This window comes from Monodon monoceros, unplaced genomic scaffold (genome assembly GCF_005190385.1).
Source record: "Monodon monoceros isolate NGI ecotype Baffin Bay Population unplaced genomic scaffold, NGI_Narwhal_1 Super_Scaffold_16, whole genome shotgun sequence".
In the NCBI taxonomy this organism is placed as follows: domain Eukaryota; kingdom Metazoa; phylum Chordata; class Mammalia; order Artiodactyla; family Monodontidae; genus Monodon; species Monodon monoceros.
In genome coordinates this window covers 65,797,744-65,813,699 of record NW_021703772.1, presented here as the reverse complement: position 1 = coordinate 65,813,699, position 15,956 = coordinate 65,797,744, and the positions used below count along the sequence as shown (strand labels likewise).

Sequence of the window (15,956 nt, the reverse complement as noted above, 5' to 3'; positions counted from 1 at the left end):
TGTGTGTGTGTGTGTGTGTGTGTGTGTGTGTGTGTGTGTGTGTTTAGCTCCCCTTCTAACCCAATTTGTACAATAAAAACATCTTCATCTTGTTACACAACACCGTTAACTAAAAGTAACTGGGCAAACAATGAAATAAAAAATGTAATCTTTATTAGTTTTGCACATTTTTAATGTTGGTTAGCATCACTTAGGGTAATAGTAGCATTTTCCAGCATGCAGTTCATGAATACAGTTTAAGTAGTTTTAAGAAAAAGTGCCTATAGTTTGCTTCTGTAAGAAACACAAAATGTCCTGATATAACTGACTACGTAAGTTCACTACTCTCTGTTCTTCCAGGAAAAAAAAAAAGTTGTGAAACCCGCATTATATTTAGAGCAATCTAGAGCGGCATGACTCCAAAGAAATGAAAACATAAACAGAAGTTAGAAAAAAAGGACAAAAATGAAAAATAAGCACTATCTTCAATCAGTTAGTGTAGGAACTACCAAAAATGTAAATAAAAATTTATACCTTTTTCCAATTGCAAAGCATAATTTGGATGTGAGTTGTGAACCTATTTTTGCCCTTTAAAATTATGAAATAATCTAAAAGTAGCAAATGTAATAAAAAAGCAGAAATCTACAACTACCCCGTCTTGTTTTCATTTCTTATTTAGCAAATTTCTTCCCTGAAAAAGTACGGTGGACAGAAAGTAAGAAAGTGATTGTGATATCAACCTTAAGATAATTTCCTCTTCATATTTACATAATGCTGAAAAATAAAATAAAACGACTTTTTATAGTACTTATATTTGCTTATAAAACTCTAAACACATTTTAACAGGTTAAGCAGTGCTTTTTTTTTAAAACATGTCTGTACAGTCAGGCTATACAACATATGGGATCCACTTAAAATTTAAAAATAACCAAAAAGCTGTTAAAGTGCTGCAAACTATTGCTTAATGACTTTAAGAAATGAGATCTGTTGAGCAATTTCTTTGACTTTACCAGTGACATATGCTTTCTCATAAATGAGATTCTGAGCAGTGCGAGAAACCAGATACAGCAGCATGGTAATTAGAAACATGCATTCATAGCATCCAAGCTATCTATAATGGTACAGAATACATTATGTTACCTGTGTAAAGCTTGCACTCTACATTTCTTGTGGTACATATTTGATGCAATAAATACTGTGCTTAGGTCATTATTTCTTTGCTCAAACGTGCACCACCGGGTAAAATGACTATTTACATAATAAATAGCATTTCATTAACATATACATTGTCAACCTTGCTGCGCTGAAGATGGCTAAACAAAGTGCAGGATTAAGCAGAAATTTATAAAGTGTTCTTTTTGTCAATTCCGTCTTTAGGGGGGAAGCAATACTTATTCAGGTTTTTAAATACAAGAAACAGAAACGTAACACTTATGACTCCAGACATTTGAGTGAAGTTTTCACCTGCTTAGATTTCATGGGCTATCCCCCCCAAAATGATATAGTTGGTCTAGGGGCTGGATTTGACAAGGCCAGCAAAGCACCTCCAATTTTCACCTAATTACGCCTCCCAGAAACATGGATGGAATTTAAGAACTCATTGTTTTCCTCGTGACTTTTTTCATGCATGATCTCTGAGTGTAGCATGCCCTCATGCAAACCACATCTCTGTGCAGATGGGAGGCCATGCAATTACCATAACCCCTGGTGGCATACCTGTTAGAGAGGTCCTTTAGTCTATTTCCCAACAGAAACCCCGTTTACAAAAATAGTCACATATAATAAACAACATATGGACTAAAAAAAAGATGAATCCACTAACAGGTTTTGTAAAAATGTGACAAATGTGGCAGTCGAAATGCAAAGAGTGGATACAATTACCGCACTAAAGTGTGTCATGTTAAACAACCCCCGAATTATAGGTTTGCACCCCTTTGAACTGGTCCCTACAGTCTGAGTAGCCATTTTGTCTCTTGTCTTCAGCAGTGTCAGCTGGTAGTGAGAACAGTGACCTCCTGTCGAGGTCATCTTCCCTTTTCAGAGTCACAGTTTTCCGACAAGGGGTCACTGTCTGATTGTAGGCACTGACCTTAAGTAGATTTGTGTAAAAACAGTCAGTTTGGCATTGACCTCCTAAAGGAGTCCTGTTGACCAGAACACATCACCTTCACAGGCTGTAAACAATTTGTCACCCAGTGATTTTGATTTGTTTTTGTTTATTTCCCTTTGGCTTTCTCATCTTTGCCTTCTTGCTCGTGTTTTTCCACGATTGGCTTTGTTACCCGATCGTAGGAGGGTGGACAAGCTGCTGTGGACATGGTCAGATCAGTCTTTTCTGTAATTGAGTTTTCATTTATTCTGTCAATTACCATGTCTTCTTTTATAAGAAGATTAGCCCCACCTTTGATTTTATTTTTGTTATATGTAAACGAAGCTTGCTTTACAGTTCGCTTTAAAAGGTGGCGCCTGTATGCACGCTGAATAATAACAGCAGACACCTCCTCTTGTTTTCGTCTTAAAGTCGTAGTTATTGGCTGATAGGAGACCTTTGATGGGTTGGAAGCCATGAATCGCTCTTCCATCTGTATTCGGAGAGCATCCATCTCTCCACTCTCCCCCAGAACCCGCTTTGTAAAAGCAAATAAGATGTCAAGACAGTGGATCCGGTCCCCACTGACCATGGGCAGATCCATGGCAATGAGCTGGACTTTGTTTGGTTGTGGCAAATTGAGTGGAGGTTCAAGAGCAGCTGCAAACTGAGAGAGTTTTTCAAATTCCATGAACTGGGTGGCATTGGGATCAAACTTCTCCCAAACCTCATAGAACATCTCAAAGTCATCCTCGCTCAGGGGCTCTGCACTTTCTTCAGTAGCAACACTGAAGTTCTCCAAGATGACAGCGATGTACATGTTCACCACGACCAGAAATGATATGATGATGTAACTGACAAAAAAGAAGATCCCCACAGATGGGTTCCCACAGTCTCCCTTAACTGAGCTGCCAGGGTTAACTTTATTAGGGTCACAATCGGGTGGTTTACTGTTGAGAATAGGTGCTAGCAATCCATCCCAGCCAGCAGAGGTGGTAATCTGGAACAGGCAGATCATGCTGTTGCCAAAGGTCTCAAAGTTGAACATGTCATCAATTCCAACCTCCCTCTTAACATAGGCGAAGTTGGACATCCCAAAGATGGCGTAGATGAACATGACCAGGAAGAGCAGGAGGCCGATGTTAAACAACGCAGGAAGGGACATCATCAAAGCAAAGAGCAGCGTGCGGATCCCCTTGGCCCCTTTGATCAGACGCAGGATTCGGCCAATCCTGGCAAGACGGATCACTCGGAACAGGGTAGGGGACACAAAATATTTCTCTATCAGCTCAGCCAGGAACATACCTATGGATAAAAGATCAGAGTATCAACCAGTGAAGAAGTTATCCATTAAAATAATACTTAAATTTCTGTTAAGGCTCCCAGGTAAAGTTCAGAGTACTGAAATTCAGTTACTTAATCTTCAATGTTATATACAGACAATACATACATATATTATAGATAAACCTTAATTTCGGCATTCAGCATGAAATTCAACTCAGTATTTGCTGTGGACTAAATTCTCTCCACCCCCGCCCCCCACCCACCCTACCACCAAATTCATACATTACAGCCCTAACTCCCCAAGGTGGCGGTATTTGGAGATAGGGCCTTTGGGAGATAATTAAATTTAGATGAGGTCATGAGGTTGGAGCCTTCATGATAGGATTAGTGCCCTTATGAGAAAAGACAATAGAGAGCTTGCTCTCTCTTTCTCCCTGCCACCCGAGGACACAGTGAGAAGACAGCCATCTACCAACCTAGAAGAGAGCTCTCACCAGAAACCCATCATGTTGGCACCTTGACTTGGACTTCTGGCCTCCAGAACTCTGAGAAAATAAGTTTCTCTTGTTTAAGCCACCCAGTCTGTGGTAATTATTATGGCAGTCCAAGGTGACTATGACAATATTCAATTCATTAAGGATTTTATAGTACCTTTTGTCTTTGAGGGATATCTATAGACTAGTTTTAGCTTATACAAAATCCCAAGACTGAATCTAAAAAAACAATTAAAAATTCTTAAGTCCATCTTAAGAGCAGTAGCCAACAGTATACGTACACGTGTATAAAAATTCAATGATTTTTTCTGAAAATGCCAAATCATATATACCCTCTATTCAGTCCTTCCCCATCTAAAAGTATCTGCAGTTTTTAATGCTGTTTTCATCTCTCCATGAACTTGATGCTTCCCTAAGCTTCTACTATAATATTCATATATATATACATATATATATAATACATATATATGTATATATATATGGTCTGGCGCATTTCTAAAAGGGTTTAAGCTGATGCTCTTTCTGGTTTCCTGTGTCTGACACTGGTCTCTCAGCTCTCTTCCTTAAAGCTTCTTTCTCCATTTGCCTTTAAAATAATGAAATAGTGATTGAGCTGAAAAGGATCTCAAGAAATTAAGTACCTTTGAGTTACACTGCCTCACTCTGTAAAGAGTAAGTAAGCGTGTGTGTGTGTGTGTGTGTGTGTGTGTGTGTGTGAGACAGAGAGAAAGAGAGAGAGAGGTGAATACAACTAAGTACCCTATCCACAATTAATTACACCACAGATTACTGTGGGAATCAAAGGCTACATACAACATATGAGTTGGATAGAAAATCAACTTCTTCAGAGGGGGGAATGGCATAAAAATCTGCCTAACAGAGGCACCCCCTATTGGATGGTAAAATATTGACCCAATCATATTATTATCTGGTTTAGGAAAGAATGAATACTTCAGGCCCACAGGCAGACTTCTTCACTTCACTGGAGCTAGAGTTGTATCTTGAATGAGATGAGCTATGGGTCACGTGATCTGTTTAACATTCCAGGCTTTGAAGTGTATGACTGATGAAATGATGTTCCATGCCACATCACTTCTTTTGTGCGTCATTACTATAAATTTCAAGGTAATCTACAAAATATCCCATACCCTGCATTAAAGAACTTACCATCTGCAATTGCTGACATTTTGTTCTTAGCTTTATTCTCTTTTCACTCTATGCTCTTCCTTATTTGCCACCAGCTGCCACTCCTGTATACATGCTAATGACTCTGTGTCTATGTCTTTGATGCACTGTCTCTCCTGAGTACCAGACTAAATTTCTAGTCCTCTCTTCAACAGAGCTATTTAGATATTGTATAGACTATTCAATCTCAACAAGTCAAAAACATTTCAATCTTAGTTAACAGCACATTTCTAGTTCAAATGAATGAGACTTTGGTATATTGACAAAAAATATACCTAGTCTAAAATGCACAGAATAGGATACAATACTCTATGCATAGCAGGAGCCTCATTTTGTAAGAAAGAGAAACACACCAGTATGAAATACATCAAAATTTTCACAGTGGTTTTCTCTGAGTGGTCAGATAACCTCTAATTTAAACTTGATTAGTCTAACTTTTACTCTTATTGAGCTGAACTTAAGAGACCTGAAATAATTCTTACCTACAATGGAGAGAATGACAACCACAAAATCAAAAATATTCCAGCCTATGGTAAAATAATAATGGCGGAGGGAGATGAGCTTCAGCACACATTCTCCAGTGAACAGCACAATGAACACCAGGTTGATACGTGACAAAATGTTAGTCACATATTCACTCTGATCGTCAGTTTCCACCATCATTGTGACCATGTTGAGACAGATGAGAATCATGATGCTTATGTCAAAAACTTGTCTGGTTACGAAGTCAAAGACCATTCCTTGAAATTTGTTCTGTAGAGAATCAGAAATGCTTTTAGCAACAGAGGTGTTTTCCTGTACACATTAGCTTCTACATAAGTATTTTCTGTACTAACTGACGGTCTAGTATTATACCTAGGAAACACTGGCCCTGAATTTTGTAAAAGATGGTTTATAGCACATTGTTCTTTAATTTAGTTACCTAAATTGCTATTTACCAAAATGTATTCCACAGAATAACAATCCCTTGTCAAAAGGGGATTTCTGATAAGAAACACTGCATACTATACGCTTCTCTGAGAGGCACAAAATGCATATTGATGTATTAAAATTATGAGAAGTTAAGAAACCTGCTTAATTTTGTTATACCAGAATTTCCCATGATCAGTTGGACCATGAAGCAGTTTCAAAATATAGTATCTAATAACATTCCACTTGCCTTATTCTCAAAGAATTGTTAGAGGGAACTTGTCATTTTCATGACACACCTATAACATTATGCATTTAAAATCCATGTGTGGCAATACTGATGCTCTTCCACCAACCAGTCTTTGCTGACATTGTCACACACAGAACGCTGAGTCTACACAGGGATAATCAGGCCAGAATGACATTCCTTATGCTTTGATGTCACAAATGCATGTCCCTTGTCACTGATCTATGGTTCTGCTCCCTGGTTCTGCCACTGTCATTCACTACAGGCCATTGTCTGGCCCATTTCCCTAGGCCACTGAGGAACTTTGAGGACATCGTCTATCTTACATTTTTACTACACATAGCTGACTCATTTTTACTTCCAGTGTTAAGGCTTAACAGAGGACAGTATATGTTTTTCATCATTCTCAAGAAGGCAAATGTTGGCTAGCACAATATGAATATGAATGTTCACTAGCATTTTATTCCCTAAAGCACCCCAGGAGTTGTTTTAACCTCATAGATCATCATCATAAAAATCAGTACAATGTGGGATAAGGCTCCTCCATTTCACGGCAGTCGTCTCATTGGTTCATCATGGAAACATGACATTTGGTTATTTATCATCATGAATTGTACTTATTGACTCTGACTTCTGTAGACATTAGTAATTTCTAACTTTATAGCCTTATATATGAATATTAGATACTAGCAGTCTTTCCTTCTCCAAAACAACTGGTACCTCTAATGAAAAATAAATGGAAGTAAGGTGTTCTTTCACTCAACAATTCATCAACTTGTTAATCTATCAGAAAACTGCATGTTTTTAAACTCCATCCAAGATTACTCTTCTCTCTAACATTACTTGGCAATTATTCTTGAGTTATATGATCAAATTCCTTGTGCATATCACACTGCCTATGTGTCCTTGGCCATTTTGTTTTTTTCCTTTTCCATTTTGTTTGGATTCTAGTTGTGTAATTCTAAATGGCTTGAAGATAAGGGTGCATTTTCTGTTTCTTCTTTTTCCTTTTGGTCTCTCTCTTTAAAAAATAACTTTTACCATTACCATAAAAGATATGAATTAATGATGCTCTAAAAGTGGGAGAAATCTTTGCTGCTGGAAACGTTAGCTACTATCTCTTCTGTGAGAAAACCCATGCTAGTTTTGTTTTTATATTTTTTTCCCCCCATATCATTTGATATTTCTTACCCCTGGTCGAGGTATAGGCTTTTGAGGCTTTTTTGATCCTAATTTTTTCATTGCATTATAGTATTTCTTCTGTTCTTCTGTCATAAAGATGTCTTGACCTCCAAAGTATAGAAAAGAAAAATCAAAACTGGTTAAAACTGTGTTCCTTTGTACATAGTTTTTTAATATTAAACTTAAAATAGGAAAGGGACAATTAAAAAAGGAAATGCAAAATTCGACCAATTAGCATAATTATGCCTGGGATTTTAAATTTGAAAAATTAAAACTAATTTTTAGATACTATAATCTAATTTATTTCCCACAATCATCCAAAATTGACTTTATTGTTTTCACTATTATTTTATGGAGGAAAAATTCCCAGAATCTGAGAGGTTAAGTATTTTACCCAAGACCGTAAACTCAGGAAGTAGTACAATTTGATTCACTGAGACACTAAATACATGGTTCCTTTCACTACACACACTGCCTTTCAGAAGGTAAAGACAATGATTTTCTTATTCATATGTAGCAAAGAGTTAGAGTAGGTATATTGCATGATGGTTTAGAGTTACTCATAAAAAGCCACTTTCACTCTGCCAAGAATTGGAGCAAAAGGATGGAAAGGAAACTGGCCAAGTCAGTAGATGACTTAGGGGAAAAGTCAGAGGTCATACGTATGGCAGGTATGTGATATGATAGGCCAGTAGGTACAGAGGATTAGACCTCAGGCTAATAAGTGAAACGAAATAGCTTGATAATGACAACAGAGTAATATCAGTAATAATAAAGGGGGCTAAGGGACAGAAATGATCCATAAGTGAGAGTCTCATCCAATGAAAGCACTCATATAATAAGAAAACAGACCGAGCAAGTGAGATGAAGGATCAGTACACAAAGGAAGAAAAATAAATGGCAAAAATAAAGGCCTCAAAAACATATTCAAACCTACTAGTCATAAAAGACATGAAAATTAAATACAATTTTCATTTTTCAAATATCAAGTACCAAAAAACAGAGAGAATGTTTGATGCCAGTGAAACAGCAGTGACCTGAGCACATCTATACGCTTTTTCTTTTTTCTTAACATCTATATTGGAGTATAATTGCTTTACAATGGTGTGTTAATTTCTGCTTTATAACAAAGTGAATCAGTTATACATATACATATGTTCCCATATCTCTTCCCTCTTGCGTCTCCCTCCCACCGTCCCTATCCCACCCCTCTAGGTGGTCACAAAGCACCGAGCTGATCTCCCTGTGCTATGCGGCTGCTTCCCACTAGCTATCTATTTTATGTTGGGTAGTGTACATATGTCCATGCCACTCTCTCACTTTGTCACAGATTGCCCGTGACCCTCCCCATATCCTCAAGTCCATTCTCTAGTAGGTGTGTGTCTTTATTCCCGCCTTACCCCTAGGTTCTTCATTACCCTTTTTTTTTCTTAGATTCCATATATATGTGTTATATATGTGTTAGCATACTGTATTTGTTTTTCTCTTTCTGACTTACTTCACTCTGTACAACAGACTCTAGGTCCACCCACCTCACTATAAATAACTCAATTTCGTTTCTTTTTATGGCTGAGTAATAGTCCATTGTATATATGTGCCACATCTTCTTTATCCATTCATCCAATGATGGACACTTAGGTTGCTTCCATGTCCTGGCTATTGTAAATAGAGCTGCAATGAACATTGTGATACGTGACTCTTTTGGAATTATGGTTTTCTCAGGGTATATGCCCAGTAGTGGGATTGCTGGGTCGTATGGTAGTTCTATTTTTAGTTTTTTAAGGAACCTCCATACTGTTCTCCATAGTGGCTGTATCAATTTACATTCCCACCAACACTGCAAGAGTGTTCCCTTTTCTCCACACCCTCTCTAGCATTTATTGTTTCTAGATTTTTTGATGATGGCCATTCTGACAGGTGTGAGATGATATCTCATTGTAGTTTGGATTTGCATTTCTCTAATGATTAATGATGTTGAGCATTCTTTCATGTTCTCGTTGGCAATCTGCATATCTTCTTTGGAGAAATGTCTATTTAGGTCTTCTGCCCATTTTTGGATTGGGTTGTTTGTTTTTTTGATATTGAGCTGCATGAGCTGTTTGTAAATTTTGGAGATTAATCCTCTGTCAGTTGCTTCATTTGCAAATATTTTCTCCCATTCTGAGGGTTGTCTTTTGGTCTTGTTTATGGTTTCCTTTGCTGTGCAAAAGTTTTTAAGTTTCATTAGGTCCCATTTGTTTATTTTTGTTTTTATTTCCATTTCTCTAGGAGGTGGGTCAAAAAGGATCTTGCTGTGATTTCTGTCGTAGTGTTCTGCCTATGTTTTCCTCTAAGAGTTTGACAGTTTCTGGCCTTACATTTAGGTCTTTAATCCATTTTGAGTTTTTTTTTTTGTGTATGGTGTTAGGGAGGATTCTAATTTCATACTTTTACATGTACCTGTCCAGTTTTCCCAGCACCACTTATTGGGAGTATGAGTGGGCATGTTACCTGGGGAAAGCAAAACACTTTACTCTTGGAATTTATCTTAAAGAAATCATTAAAGGCTCAAATTTTTTTGGCACAAAGACTTGACCAGGCACTATTTAAATGATTAAAGATTAGAAACAACCTAAATCATCCATCTATTGGAAAATGGTTAAGAAAATTATGATAATATGTATATGAAGACTTAACAAAATGGGAAAATACTTATGTTAACTCAAAAAAATTTATAATTATAGACCAAATAATTTCAATAACAAGGATACGTGTAGAAAAAGTCTGAACAGAAAAACATAAAATGTGAATAGTGGTTACTCCTGAGTAATGAAATATTTCTTCACTTTCTGTGTTTTTGGTAATATGCATATATAACTGGGATGATAAAATGGGCTTCATAAGTGATAATAATTAATAAAGAACTGTTCAATTCAAGTCTGGAACTGATAGTTTGTAATTAACATCAGGGAGAATGAAGTGGGAATACATAAAACAAACCAAAAAAGAATTTAAAAATGTGAAAAGAAACACTAGAAGAAGCTTACCTCTCATGCCTAATTTACTGCAAAGATTTTAAACGTTTTTGCTGGAAAATATATTTCAAGGAGGTAAGTTGTAAAGATAAAACAACAGGTTGACTCTGGGAAACAGGTGTATGCCTGGGTTCTCTTCTAGTTCTTTTTTTAATTATTCTTTTTCAAAAGAGAAAATGTGGTACCTGAGTATTTTTTCTTTAAAGAGGAGAGAGATTTTGTGAACCTATGCACAGGAGAAGGGAATACACTCATTCTTGGCTTTTTATACCATGAAAGACATGGGCAGTGAATGGCAGAGGGGGAGGATGCAAAAATAGATTTTAATATATAATCCCATTTGGTTTCTGAGTTAAAGTACTCATTTGGTGTTGAAAACCCTTCAAATAATTTATTATCTCAGTGGGAGAGAAAATATTAGAAATACTTATCTTCTTCTTTTGCTGGTTGAAATTATCTATGATGACACCAATAAACAGGTTCAAGGTGAAGAAGGACCCAAAGATGATGAAAATAACAAAGTAAAGATACATGTATAGACTTTCCTCATACTTAGGCTGGAGTTCCACCTACAAAAGGAGAATATTTTGTAAGATATTACAATACATTTGATGCTGGTAGTCACTGGTGTTTTTCATGAGAATAGAAAAGAAAATTTCTAGTAACACTTAAGCAGTACTTTTCTTTATTTCCTCTAAATCAGCTACCTCTAAAAAATAAATCTCTGAAATTAGCCTTTAGGATAATTTTTTATGTGAAAAACAGAGTGTTCTCATGTGAAAAATACAGTATGATGATTTTGAAATGTATTTTTTTCTAACTATAAATACAACGAATACCTTGCCATTTGGACAGTAGTGTACTAAATTTGGGATTTTTTAAGGTATTGCATTTTAATAATTTAAAAATTAATAGTGAAAAAAATTTTACATCAGTAAATATGCATAGACTATTTCAATGATTATTTTAGAAATAATCATTCCTGATGCATGAATTTATTTAGCAAATAAGAATTGAGTTACTTATTTCGATGTTTGGCATCCTGCCTATAACATTATAACATTCATTGAATTTTTCAGATTGAGTAGACATAATTGGACATGCTATCTGCTAAATCCTCAACTGATAATTTAATCTCTAGATTGTACTCATAATAAATAAGCATTTGAGCTTTTACTTAGCACTTAGTAAAGAGGTAAAGGAGTCACTATAGATAGTGCCCTAATAGATTCATGTCCTCCTAAAGATAACAGAGTTAAAAACCAACCAAACGCACAAAACAAACACAATAAGTAACAAAGTGAAATAACTCATCTCTGGAGGATATCAAGAAAGTACTCAACATAAAACTAAAGCCACATATGGGAAATGCACATCAAGAAAGATAAAAGTGTGCTTATCAGATCAGTTTAAAGATTCCGGGGGTAAAGTTCATTCTTCATGATTATAGAAGATGGGACTTCAGAATGGAAAGATAAAGAGAAAATACTAAATTTTACAAATTTTGAAGAGCAGAGTTGGAATGAGCATGGATTTCAGTTCTCTTCTTGAAGCCTGAAAAAGACTATTGTAGGATAAATCAAAAAAGTAGGTCTTAGGTGATAGAAACTTAAAGGAAACTGTTGATCACAGAAATGATAACAGTCTCTGTAAAGGCTCCAGTAAATTTATGGATGCTATAATCATATAAAAGAATGGATTTTAAAGTGACTATTACAGAAATCTAATTCTGCCTAGACAACATCCCTAACTTGTCTAATGTGGAGGGTAAACTACTGATGGTAACCATGTATTTCTTCACATTTGCTCCAGCATGCCAATATTATTATTGATTATATAATTGGTAGATAAAAAGGAAACAAAATAGAAAAATAGTTAATAGACGGATATTTGTTAGTTATTAAATATACTCATGTGTTACATTAGTTTGACTTCCATTTTGATATATCTTACTAAGATCTTTCTGATAAATACTTGAGTATTAACTTGAGTCATACTTTTCCCTTTTTAAAAATTCACTGTAGAATCATTCCATTTAGCTGCTATGCTCTGTTAATTTTAGTGCCTAATCAATATTGTGAAAAGACTTAGGATGTAAAGAATACTTACATTTCTGGAATCAACTGCTGCGTACATTATATCCATCCATCCCTTAAATGTGGCCTATTAAAAAGGACATGCATGTTTTACTTTGGAGTAAAAATAATTCAGACCTGATGTTTAATAAATATTCTTCCTGATATATTTCTTTAAAAGGAACATTTTTAAAAGACATCTCAAAACAAATTTTACATGGATTTTGGACCAACAATATCTCAGTAAGTCTCTTCATTTCTCGACCATATAATAAACAGAATGGTCATTTGATATATCTTCCTGCTTGATAACCAACTCACAAATACTTCTCAGTTCTTTTTTTTTATTATTTTTTAACATCTTTATTGGAGTATAATTGCTTTACAATGGTGTGTTAGTTTCTGCTTTATAACAAAGTGAATAAGTTATACATATGTTCCCATATCTCTTCCCTCTTGCGTCTCCCTCCCTCCCAATCATGCAATATAAAGTGCTATCAAGATTTGGCGGAATACTTTTAGAAAGCTTTACAAATGCCAACACATTTGGCAATGTTTGTAGCAGCAAAACAACTACAACTTAGACCTGATGATCATCCACTAAAATCTATCTACAAGGTGACAAAACGACTGAAAGTTTATGGTTTCTCTTTAGTGTAACACTCTAAGGATCATACAGGTATAAAAAAGTCAGTTGCAACTAACATTTTAAGAATTTTAAAGCATAACATCTAGAAATAATCCTATATTCCACTTTCTTCTCTGTAATTTTTTAAAATAATACTCCTTTTTTTTTTTTTTCTGTTCATTTGTTTTGTTTTGTTTTTGGGGTTTTTTTTTGGCCATGCCACATGGCATGTGGGATATTAGTTCCCCAACCAGGGATTGAACCCTCGCCACCTGCATTGGAAGCACGGAGTCTTAACCACTGGACCGCCAGGGAGTCCCTCTTTGTAATTTTTGATGAGAGTGAGTTAATTTGGGTAAGAAAAGTGAATAATAGTACACTTGGTATTCCAAGTGTAATAACTTACAGTAATTTGTTACGTGCCCTAGGACATGAATTTTGAGCCCTACGGGCCTGAGAGGATTATTCCTTAGTGAGCAAATCTAGCAAAAAGCTTTCAGCGTCTGTATCTCAACACATCTTTGTTTTTATAACACTAACACTTGTGAAGTGGTAGATGTCATGGGAAGAAAGCCAAGTAAGGGTGGTTGTGATGGCAGTGAAGAGAAAGCAAAGTTTCTTAGCTAGAAAATAGAACTTATTTGTCTATCAAAGAGGGAAATATTGAATGTGTCAATGGCTGAGGTCAATGATAGAACAGGTTCATCACACACTAGGTACAGGAACAGAAAAAAGTGATTCAAGGAACCATTTCAATGAATTGCTAATCAACAGAGATGATTCTGTATAAAGCCAAGAATAAATCAGTACTTCAGTAGCAGAATTTATTTAATGGCTTCATACAGGATCTTTACCCCTTGTTTAGCATTTTAAGGGACTGCTTGAAATTTTCAATGTTTCTTTCTCAATTTTATGGAGGAAGTGATATAAATTAGTGATATTTACAAGTGTGGTTATTAGTTAAGCGTTAGGATAAGGGCCCAAGGAAATATCATCATGTGTCTACGCTAATATTTAAAGAAATCATACTTGCCAGATTATAAAAATCTCTATTTTAATTGCATAAGCGTTCAGAGTAAGTCAGAAACATCTACAAGAGAAATAAGAATTTCTAACAAGAAGGTAGAAAGAACTTGTAAAATAATCACAGTACTGACACCTCTGAAAGAGATGCAGGAGGATTTTGACCAGTCCAGGTTTGTTTGCTTAATCTCCTGGCTGAACAACTGAAAACACAACCCTGGTGAAACAAAGTAGATTTCTTCCCTAAAGACTCTGCAGAACCACAGGAAAGAACTTATGCAGCTTTTTTTTTTTTTTTTTTAAGATGAGTTTTCAGTGGCCAAAATAGAACAGTATTTTTACAATGTTTTGCAAACGACCTAGACTCTGTTTTTACCCACTGCTCTCTTGTGGTGCAGCTGCAGTCAGAAGCAGCATCAAATGAAAATGTTTAAGAGGCCACCATCTTTTACATTTTTATAAATTGTGAACTATGTTTCAGTCTTAAAGACCCAGTAGTGAAAACATCAATATTTAGAGAAAAAAAAAAAGACTTAAGTAATTGTACTGAAGGACATTTGGGGTGAGGCAACAGCCGCTTGTGTTTGATTTCTGTGTCTGAGTGTTACCTGGTATTATTTCATTTTGCTATGAGGATCTAAACCTAAAACCTAAATATCATTTCCCAATCTTCAATCCAAATGATACAACTCAGTAGCAGTTAATTTAATTCCCACCAATTTGTTACAATCCAATCAGGTGTGTAAAGGGTGTATGTTTGCGGGGAGGGGGTGATCCATCAGTGAAACAAGCTTTCCAATCGCAATAGGAAAAATAATAGCAAATTTATTGATTTATTAATCAACTTGTTCACATGGGAAGAGAGAGTAATATGAAAAGAAAAAAAGACCTTCGGAAAGAACTAAAATACCTGGCCACTATCAACTAAAATACCTGGCCACTATCAACTATGTCTGCACTGTTTAAATATACTGACATTTCCACCCATCTGGGCTCATGAACTTGTACTAATAAATCAAAATGAGAAAAAAGGAAATACGTTATAAAATTTCTTCTTAGTAACTAAATAATAGCTGTATATCATTACTTTGTTATTATTCCAAACAATAAACACATTTCAGAGAAAAGAGTGTTCACTTACAACTTGAAGCAAAGAGAGATACCCAAATCCTACATTATCAAAGTTTACTTTCACATTTTTCCATCGGGCAGTCTCATTTCTTTCTATTAGTATTAGGCAATCAGAATGATTATTCACTTCGCTGATGTCAAACATGTCACCAGTTGTGGTGTTAACACAGTGGTAGAATTTGCCAGCAAACAAATTTACGCCCATGATGCTGAAAATTAGCCAGAATATAAGACAAACCAGAAGCACATTCATGATGGATGGAATTGCTCCTAAAAGGGCATTCACAACCACCTAATACACAAATGGAAAAAAAGAAAAGTCAGAATTCTTGTTGGTTAAAAGAAAAGACATTCCCCTAGTAATCTTTAGTCATTCTTTTTTTTTTTTTTACTATCAAGATTATTCTAAGATATTTAAAAGCAAAGTAAAAATGTCTTAAAATGAAATACATTCTTTCATAAGCAATACATTTAGGGAAATGAATTTAGATAGTATATCAAAGATAAAAAAGTTTTTAAAAAGAGAGGAGAAAGTACTGAAAAGTTAAAGGGAAAACAAAATCAGAGGAATTTGCTGTCAGATGAAGTCAGAAAAGTTTTTATTAGAAAAAGTAAGAATTCCTAACAGAGAAAATTAACTCATTAAAAAAGGCAGTATATTAAAGAATGAAACTAAAATGTTGGGACAAGAGTTGATTTGATTGATATATTTTACT

The 15,956-nt window shown here is 35.4% G+C and overlaps 1 protein-coding gene across 6 annotated transcripts in view; it reads right to left on the bottom strand.

The window, feature by feature from the left end:
* Positions 1–139: 139 nt before the first annotated feature.
* LOC114896764 (sodium channel protein type 1 subunit alpha) overlaps positions 140–15,956 on the bottom strand; it is a 95,465-nt gene continuing 79,648 nt past the window's right edge. For 5 of the 6 annotated variants that reach the window (XM_029225097.1, XM_029225092.1, XM_029225094.1 and 2 more), the window contains exons 21-26: positions 15,251–15,532; positions 12,493–12,546; positions 10,815–10,952; positions 7,379–7,483; positions 5,514–5,784; positions 140–3,373 (exon numbers count right to left, since the gene is read on the bottom strand). In XM_029225097.1, the coding sequence (XP_029080930.1) occupies positions 2,196–3,373; positions 5,514–5,784; positions 7,379–7,483; positions 10,815–10,952; positions 12,493–12,546; positions 15,251–15,532 (2,028 nt within the window). In that variant the 3' untranslated portion in view covers positions 140–2,195. The remainder of the gene's footprint in view (positions 3,374–5,513; positions 5,785–7,378; positions 7,484–10,814; positions 10,953–12,492; positions 12,547–15,250; positions 15,533–15,956) is intronic. The other variant, XM_029225093.1, reaches the window with a different exon arrangement.